Source organism: Condylura cristata, unplaced genomic scaffold (assembly GCF_000260355.1).
Source record: "Condylura cristata isolate star-nosed mole 26May11 unplaced genomic scaffold, ConCri1.0 scaffold00012, whole genome shotgun sequence".
Taxonomy (NCBI): Eukaryota; Metazoa; Chordata; class Mammalia; order Eulipotyphla; family Talpidae; genus Condylura; species Condylura cristata.
The window spans coordinates 18,540,909-18,550,318 of record NW_004567113.1 but is presented as its reverse complement, the minus strand read 5'-3'; the positions used below and the strand labels follow the sequence as shown (position 1 = coordinate 18,550,318).

Here is a 9,410-nt window from a genome sequence, read left to right as displayed (position 1 = left end):
AAAATTGTGTCAGTTGTGAAATTTTAAGAGAGTGTAGAGACATTGTAAATGAGTGGTTCCGGGCTCTCAAAGGTGGCACAGCAGTTAAAGTGCAGCACTATAAAGCTGTTCTTAGCCATTGCAGCAGGAGTTCCATCCCCTGCCAGGAAGGTGACCCACATGGCACAGCACACCTCTCCCCTGTCACTCCTCTTAGCAGTGTACTTCGTTGATCTGCCTGTTCTGCTCCCCACTGTCTCTGGTGAATGGTCTCACCGCCCTTGCACCTCTAGCTTGTACCGCATGTCTGTATGCATAAATAAAATATTTAAATGATTAAGTAAATAAATAGGGTTCTGAATATTAATGTTGACTCAAATTATTTGAAACTTATTTAAAGCACCTATTTGTTAAGTAGCACACAATGTTATTATATTACATATACTCTGTAAATTAAATAAATTCAAAGAAAAACCATCTATGGAGCTCAGTGAGGTATAATATTTATTCATTTTAAAACACACATACACACAACAAGTCCATTTCCCCCACTGGTACATATTTCTTACTGGGATGTGGTTTAATCATATCCTTGTATGGAGAGATAAAATAACCTTAAACTGAAAAAAGGATTATTGTGGTTCAGTATATATAGCTCCAATTTACAAAAAATTTCTTTTTAAGTAGTTATGTCAAGATTCTAACCAAATATGATCCTAGAGTTTCAACTTGAACTTAGAGTAAATGATTTTTAGTTCTTTAATTCTAAGTTTCACAAAAGTTTTAAAAGGCAAAAAATACTAAAAGTAAATAGAGAAATGACAAGGTAACTGATCTTAGATCCTCAGACATTGAAGTGATATTTTCACACTGAACTTTAACAAACAAAAACAACTTTTTGAAATAAACTGGGAAGCTTCTTTGCTTGTAAGTATTGTCTGTTGTTTTCCATGCTGTAGTCTGCCAATAGAATCCTATTAATGCCTCGATACTAGCTTTTTGAGGATATTAGCCATACCAAGCTAGTCAGGTATCTGGTCGGAAGTTAAAGACAGAGCTTCAAAATCAAGACCATATTTTAATTGAGCCACTTTTAGACTTCTAGATTCGAACTCCTTATTTTGCCTCTTCCCAAATGTTCCACTCTTTTTGAAGTCCAAGTGTCTAAGGTTACAATTTCAGTGGTTAGCTCCTCAGTGTAACAACAACAACAAAAAGTGCTAGTTAAATTGCTGGGCTAAACGCTAAGCAATGACTTTTGGAAAGGAGAACACACTGTTAACTGGTTACAACAAGAAAACCTATACCTAGTCTAATTCTCTTAACAACCATTGTTTAAAATGATAAATGCAGAAAATAACTGGAAACCCAGTAACCAAACACTAAATTGGTTTAACTCTCCCACCTAAAAGTTGTAGATCAGGACATTAGAAAAGATATATGGACTGCAGGGTAAATTATTTGCACCTTGGTAAAAAGATTTTGGGAAGGACACCTCTGGGTTCTAATATCACCCTCAAACTAATTGTGGACAGATGTAAAGCCCTTGATAGTGGAAGTGTCCTCCGCAAAGCCTCTTTAGCTGGGAAGTTCCCTAGCTTGTTGCCCAGAGAAAAGTAATCAGTCCTATTCCACTGGTAATCGTGCATCCCATCTCTTAATTTTGTGCAGATACCCCCTTTTTCAGTAGTTAACACAACTTCAACAAGAAGTATTTGACTCTAAGATACCGATTAAGGTCCTCTTCACCACTCTCACTCATCACATCCTTTCATATAGGAATAGCAGCACCAGAATTGTATAATATAGAGGATTATCCAGTGATAGAGTTGTATAAGGTCAACAGAAACAAAAGCTTTTGTTGCCAAATTTGCAGCAGAGATGCCAGATTCCCATTGTACACTGATCAAACATGAACAACAATCACAGAAACCAAGGACACACATCTATCCACTGAGTGCAGTTACAGATCTCCTTAAAGTCTAGAAACAAGCAAGATTTACAGTTAAGTAAGGTAAAGGAACATTAAGTAGGGTAAAGGAACATTTTTTTATGATCCTTGTTTTTTTCATTTTATTCAACTGATTCTCATTTTTGCCACTTATCTCCACCAAACCCACTCCTAAATAAACATACACATTTACACAGATAATAAAGGTCAATGCATGAATAACATACCTTTATACAATGTTTCTCTCTCTCTCCTTTTTTTACTCACTTGTGATCTTAAATAGCTTTAAATACACAGGCTACAAATAATAAATACACATTCATGTAACAAGAACCACATCACTATTCTTTCTTTGAATTTATCTTGAAATGCATCATTGGACTTGAAAGGTGTTAGGATAACAGTTGAGGAGGGGCACTTTGCTCATTACTCCTTTGAAACATATGGAAGTCTTTCTTTCTTCTGCAAGGCCTTTCTCAGAAAATGCGGGCAGTTAGGAAGTAAACAATCAAACCCCACAAATCTCCCCCTCTAGGATATCAGCACTTTTGTTTCAGAAGGATGTCCCCTCAAGTGGAGAACAGCATCTAAAAGCACAGGGAAAGTATATGCCATCAAATATTTTACATAAAATATGTCTAGGACTTGACCTCTATCACACTTGCTTTCTTGTATAGATACAATCATACCCCCTTAGGCACAAAGAATACATTCTAATAAATTCCAAGACCTCCAGTGGATGCCTGAAATTACAGATAGTACCCAAATATCTGTATGATACATATACTGTATATACATGTATCATACACAGCTATGATATTTAATTTAGAAATTTGTCACAATAAGATTAGTAACAATAACTAATAAAATATAACCATCAAAATGATACATTGTTATAGGAGTTAGGTGAATGTGGACACCAAAATATCTTACTATATACATAACATTTTCAGGCTGAGGTTGACTATAAGTAACTGAAACTGCAAACTATCACTAAAACTGTCTGATGTGGGTATTTTTTGTACTGTTATATTTAGAATAGTGCTGACTCCTTTTTTTGGAAAAATGATAACCAAGAAAACATTATATTTTTCTTCTATATAAGTCCACAGGATAAAAGTGAATGATAAGGGAGATAATTATACTTCTTTCTGGATTCTTATCACCCTGAATTTACATTACCATAACCAATAACATACAGGAGACTAATTTAAGCCCAAGAGATATAAATTTTATGAAAAGGGATTGCATCCCAGAGAAAAACACAGCCTCGGCTTTTTTTTTAAGTGTTACAACTCTATGACTATCAGTTCTCAAGAAATCAATCACTGGAAAATAATTCATCTGAAGAACTCAAGCTTCAAAAATCTATCCCATGAAAGGTTTCACAGCTTTAAGTATAAGAAATCAAACCTACCAATTTTAGAGCCAAATGACACTCAGTGCTGGTGTTCCACTCGGGGCAGATCAGCTTCCAAAACTTCTGACAGAGGGGATCCTGATGCCTATAAATTAATAATTGGGTATTATGGATTCTCAGTAATTGTTCAGATCACACTTCCCAAAAATTCCAATTCTGGTCATTCAAATATCAGACATTCAAAATAAAAGACCTATAGTTCAAGTTATTCTCATAGAAGAGGATATTTTTTTACTTCTTTGTTTCTATGTATGTTAAAAGATAATAGTGAAATGCCAGTAAGCACACTATACCAAATCTGCCTTATTTATTATCAAACAAACAAAAAACCTTTTGAGGAAAAAAAAAACAGCTAAGGATTGAGGAGTAGAGTTAAAATTTGGAGACATGACCTCTCAGGTAAAGGAAGGTTTCAATATTGTTTATTCTTAAATCCCACGGCTTTGTCCAAAGGTTAGTACAGAATCTCAGAGTAGTGAGGAAGAGCAAGAGCCTAAAAGTTTGAAAGAAACCTTATCTTTATGGCCAGACAAACCAGGAAAAGGGATCCCTGTAGGCCAAAACATATAGGAGCAATTCTAGGGGAGAGAGATCTAGAAAAAGACCCTCTAATTCTGTATATAAACCCACAGAAGTCAATTAATAGTAATTCTAGAATTTAGGATTAATTAATTGATATCAATCCTAATTCCTGAAGTATGCATGCATGGGGAAGATCTAACCCAACATAGTAAAGGCTCAGAGAACTGAACTGAAATTGAAATCACCTACACAAGTCTACAACTATCCCCTGAACTATACAAACACAGAAAAAAGCAAAGAGAATTACAAAGATTTCACCTCTTACAGAAGGTAAAGTAGAACTTAGAGTGTAATCAAAACTTGGATGACATACTACTAATACAAAAATCTCTGATCCTCTTTAGATCCAGAGGATTAAAAAGTAGACCCAGGGGCTCTCCCTGGTGGCACAGCGGGTTAAAGCACAGCACTGAGAATCTAAGGCCGCTTCCGCATGAGTTCGATTCCTGCTTGCCCTGGAGGTGACCACATGGTGTGGCAGATCTCTCCTGACCCACCCGCTGCTCCCCTCAGCAGTGTACTTCATCTATCTGCCTGTTCTGTTCCCCACTCTGTCTCTGCTGAAGCCTCTCACCACCTCTGAGCCTCTGGTCTGTACCAGTTCTGTATGCACAAATAAACAAATCTTCATAAAAAAAAAAAAAAAGTAGACCCAGAGGCTATACAATGTAACATTCACACTGTCCAAAATATGATTTAAAATTACTAGACAAATAAAGATCCAGGGAAGTTAGATTAATTCTCAAGGGAATTGATATCAGTTCTCCAGACTGATGGTCCAGATGTTGGAATTTTAAATACATAATGTTATTTGTTTATATACTACATATAACACACAAAGATTTTAAAGCACTCATTTTAACTATGTTATATGAGGTAATGGAAAACATACTTGAAATTATGAGTGGAAAAGAATCCTCAGCAAAGAAATAGAAGCTCTAAAAGCACCAACTTGTTATTTTAGGACTAAAATGTACAGCATCTGAAATTTTGAAAACCTCACTAGATGAGCTTAATAGCAGAATAGAAATCACAAAGTAAAGAGTCAAAGAACTTGAAAGTAGATCAATAGAAATTACCCAGTCTAAAGCACAGAAACAAAAAGATTGGAAAAAGCCTACAGAGTTTTAGGAACCTATGCAAAAATGTCAAAAAGTCAAACTTATGTCATTGGTGTCTCAGAAAAAAACCTAGAGACTATGCAAATAGTATTTGAAGAAATGATGATTAAAATGTCCCAAATTTGACAAAAAGGGTAAACATCTATAGTTTCAAGAAGTTCAGCATCCCCAAAGTTGATATGCTCAAAGAAACTTATGCTAGACACATCATATTCAAACAAATTAATATAAGACAAAGATTAACTCTTGAAGCAGTTAGAGAAAAACAAAATATTATATTCAGAGAAACAATAATTCAAATGCTGGAGAATTTCCCACCCAAAATCACAGACATCAGAAGCTTTTGCTAACACCTAATCTCTTTCTTTATTGTATTTTAAATACAGCTAGAAACTTAATAATTAAACTGAGAGAAAAAATGCATAACTGATTAATAAATATAATGAGATTATTTCAGGGCCACCTTGGTGGTGCAAGGGGTTAAGACACAGCACTATGGAGCAATCTGCAGCCACTGTAGCACCTCACGAGTTCGATCCCCAGCTAGAGAGGTGACCCACATGGCACAGCAGACCTTTCCTATCTTGTCCACTATTTTCCTCAACCGTGTATTTCACTCAATCTGTCTGCTCTGTTCCCCTCTGTGTCTCTGGTGAATCCTCTCAATCTACACATCTCTGGCCTGCACCCCAGCTCTTGTGCACATGAATAAATAAATCTTTGAAAAAATTATTTCAAAACACCAAGTAAAATTATTTAAAAGTGTACAGAAAGCCAGTCTTCCATTGCATGAAATGAAAACTGCTTTTAATAATAGCATAATCAAAAAGAGTAAATAATTACTTCAAAATCCACAGTAAATTAATATACAAAGAATTTATTGAGAACAATGTTCCTAAATATAAAATTTGTGATAGTGATTAATCTTAGCACAATAACTTGTTTAATTTTGATCATGTTGCTAGCTGAGATAATTTTTGACTAGAGAAAAGGCAAAGCAACAGCAGTCAATCTTTTCCTCAGTATCACTGTTACTGTCTCTGTAATTTGTTATCTACAATATTATTATTTAATGCATTAAGAATAGGTAATGGCTCTAAATGGATAAGGAGGTAACATAAAAATGCCATCTATGAAACAGAAATGCTTTAATAATGATGATGAAGAAATAAATTTAAAAGAAAAAGTTACCTAGTTTCAAGCAAATGTGAAAAATCTGTTTGAACAAGTAAAGGGACATGGGGGTTACAACTGAGATGGGAAAATGCACAAAATGAAGAATGATGTAAAAATAATAAAAAATATAAAAGAAACAAGAAAAAAACAAGTAAAGGAAAGTATAGGGATACATATCAAAAGTGTGCAGCTAGTTGTAGTTGGCTCAGGAAATTTAAGAGTTTAGTTTAATTGTTATTAATGCAATTATTTTTAAAGCAACCAATAACTTTCTTAACATAGTTGTTGATCTAAAAGTAGTAGAAATAAATATTTTCAAAGGTAAAAAGAAATTACAAAATAAAAATGACTGTACAGAAAAGCAAATCTTTAATATGAATAGAGTAGCTTGTCTTGGGGGAAAGATATCAAACATTTTTTCTTTATTGTTTATTTCAGTAACATATTATTATGAATTATATATATATTTCAGGTGTTCATCATCTATAATCAACAATAGATTTAAAAGAATAAAAAAATTCAGTTTCAGTTTTGAAAGAAAGGTTATATGTTTGGGATTTAATGTAGTAAAAGACTATAAACTACCATAAAATATCTATATTCCTACAAAACCAATAGGTGGGCTATACACACACACACACACACACACACACACACACACACACACACACATAAAATCAAGATACTAAGTGCAATGAACCATAAATTTAAGCAAAATGTGATAGATCCCACCAACAAACCTGCCTAATCCACAAAAGCAAGCACACCCTAAAATACTTTAACAGGAAATATGAGCCCAAATTTGATTCAACCTGTAGAATCAACACCAAGAGTATTTCTGTACCTGATGTAATGCAGTATTGGGGGCATGAAGGTCAATAGCAGCCAGAGAAGGAATTCGAGATTCTGAAATATTTTTGTTGTCTTTCCTCATTAGCCTGGAATTATGAGCTAGATAAAAGGAACCATAAGCATAGTGAAAAAAATTAGACATTTTGTTGGTTTCTCACATTCTATGATCTGTCCCTCAGTGTGTACATATTTTATATATTTACACAATTAGATATGTAAAATTACTATGAATTTTTATTTTAAATATTCTTAATTACTTAACATACATTTAACATACATTTTAAATAACTTAACAAAGGGTTGAAAAATAAAAACATTATAAACATACCTACTCCTTCCAAGGCTCTTAATTCAGGGAGATTATTATAATTTAGTTCAGGCAAATGGACATCTGTCTTTGAGTATTCTCTTCGTTTCTTATTTGCCTGCAGTAGGTTCTTCTCATTAGTGACCTAATACCATCATAATGGTTAATACAAATCAATTAGCTTCCAGGTAAGCTAGGTTTACTGTCTTTTGTAGCTACATGTTTATATCCTAAAATTTTTTGATTTCAAGAGCTTGAATACAAAAATCTAAAGAATATCCATAACACACACATAAAAATTCATCCATTTTTAAAAACCTTTTTACTAAATGTATTAAAATTGATAAGAAGTGAATTACTTGATTGCTATGAGTTTCTCCTCCCTTTGCCAACCTTCACGGTTAGTCCTGGCAAGCAGTAAAAGGTTAAAACATGGGTATTACGAGCAATTAAGTCTGTACTTTATGATATGCCTCCAAGTAAAATTCTCAGCCCTTCATTACCATACTTAATGTTAATAAACGTCTAGAAATAATAATAAATAAAAGACTAGAAGAGCAGTTGCTCTTTTACTAGTAGGAATAATTCACTTACTGGTGTGGTCACATTAAAGTTATAAATGCCTGATGGAGAATGTTTATTTGGTTTAACAAATGGAATACAATACTTCTTGGTTTTCTCATCCACTCTGTAACAACAAAAACTTTATGTTAGAACCAGCATTACTTAGTTTTTCATGTACAAAACTGAGAGACAGAATACCAAGTGACATCCACTTAATCAGAATTGACAAAAAAATACACAATGCTCACAGATCTGGTGAAATATTTCGTTTTACACCTAGCTTCATGCCTCCCACCCAGCCACTAATTATCATCAAATTACTTCCCTTTCAGCCAAATTCCCAAAGGACCATCTTTGTACCACTATGTAACTCCAGCCACACCCCACAGCAGCAGACCCTCATAAACAAAAACTGATTAGGACAAATTCCTTCCATGTATTAGACTCACCAGCTGTAGTTTCCTTTTACGAGAAACAATACAACTTTGCATTTTTAGAACTAATGAACATTTGCTTAATCAAAAGCAAATAGGCCAAAAGTCTTTTGAAATAGCAACCTGACAAGATGAACAGCAGCGAAGCCTGAGCAGTAACACAATGTAGCTGAATCTACACTTTCTCAATTTGCAAATAAACCCTCACATAACATTTTGTACTTATTTTCCTAATTCATACCTGTAGCTCTGAACTCCTGGGATGGTCCCCAGTCCAGAATTAACAGCAGGAGCCACAGCAGAAAAACTGTGCGAAAGTGGGGGGATGGCCATGCCTGGACTCTTGGTGTGGTCCACGCTGCCGCTGCCAGCGACTCGGGGGCTTGCTGAAGGCACTGTTCGGGTGCAGCTTGTGCCACTGTCGTGAGAACAGCTGGCTTTGGAAGCTTTATTGACTTTTTCCGTTTTTTCTCCATCACCTTTTGACACTTTTATTTTGAAGGCTTTAGGATCCTTAATTTTGGGATCAGCATTGGTATCCTGACCACCAATAAAAATAGTAATAACATTAGTGATCTAATGAGAAATCACTTTTCCTATAAATCATAAATATCGCCTTTTTTATGCACTTGTTTCCTTTATTCTACCTAGGGAATTGAAATTAATCTTGGGACTCTTGGTCAGACTGGTTCTGATATATCTGTACATTTTTATGGACATTGGATATATAATTTCAAATATATACATTTCAATGGGAAGTAAACGTGTCCATTTCTATTCTTACATAGAACACAAAATAGAGAATTCTTTCTTTTGATTCATTTGAGAAAATGAGAAAAAGTTGGTGGTAGATTTGAATTGACTTATCAAAAACAGGTTTTGGATAGCATACTAGGAAAAGTAAAGTTAAAATAAATTCAATAACCAACACCCAGTGCTCTACTTTATATAAAATTCTTAAAATTATATATTTCTCTCCATTCATTTAGAGAAAAGTGCTATGTGTACATGTTCATTACTCAGA

General features: G+C 34.3%; 1 protein-coding gene across 4 annotated transcripts in view; it reads right to left on the bottom strand.

The window, feature by feature from the left end:
• The window catches only part of CDKL2 (cyclin-dependent kinase-like 2 (CDC2-related kinase)), a 33,283-nt gene that overhangs the window by 3,837 nt on the left and 20,036 nt on the right, over positions 1–9,410 (bottom strand). For 3 of the 4 annotated variants that reach the window (XM_012724260.1, XM_012724261.1, XM_012724262.1), the window contains 6 exons: positions 8,628–8,926; positions 7,983–8,076; positions 7,410–7,533; positions 7,074–7,180; positions 3,348–3,435; positions 2,008–2,517 (listed from right to left, as the gene is read on the bottom strand). In XM_012724260.1, the coding sequence (XP_012579714.1) occupies positions 3,370–3,435; positions 7,074–7,180; positions 7,410–7,533; positions 7,983–8,076; positions 8,628–8,926 (690 nt within the window). In that variant the 3' untranslated portion in view covers positions 2,008–2,517; positions 3,348–3,369. Of the gene's footprint in view, positions 1–2,007; positions 2,518–3,347; positions 3,436–7,073; positions 7,181–7,409; positions 7,534–7,982; positions 8,077–8,627; positions 8,927–9,410 lie in introns of those variants that run through there. The other variant, XM_012724263.1, reaches the window with a different exon arrangement.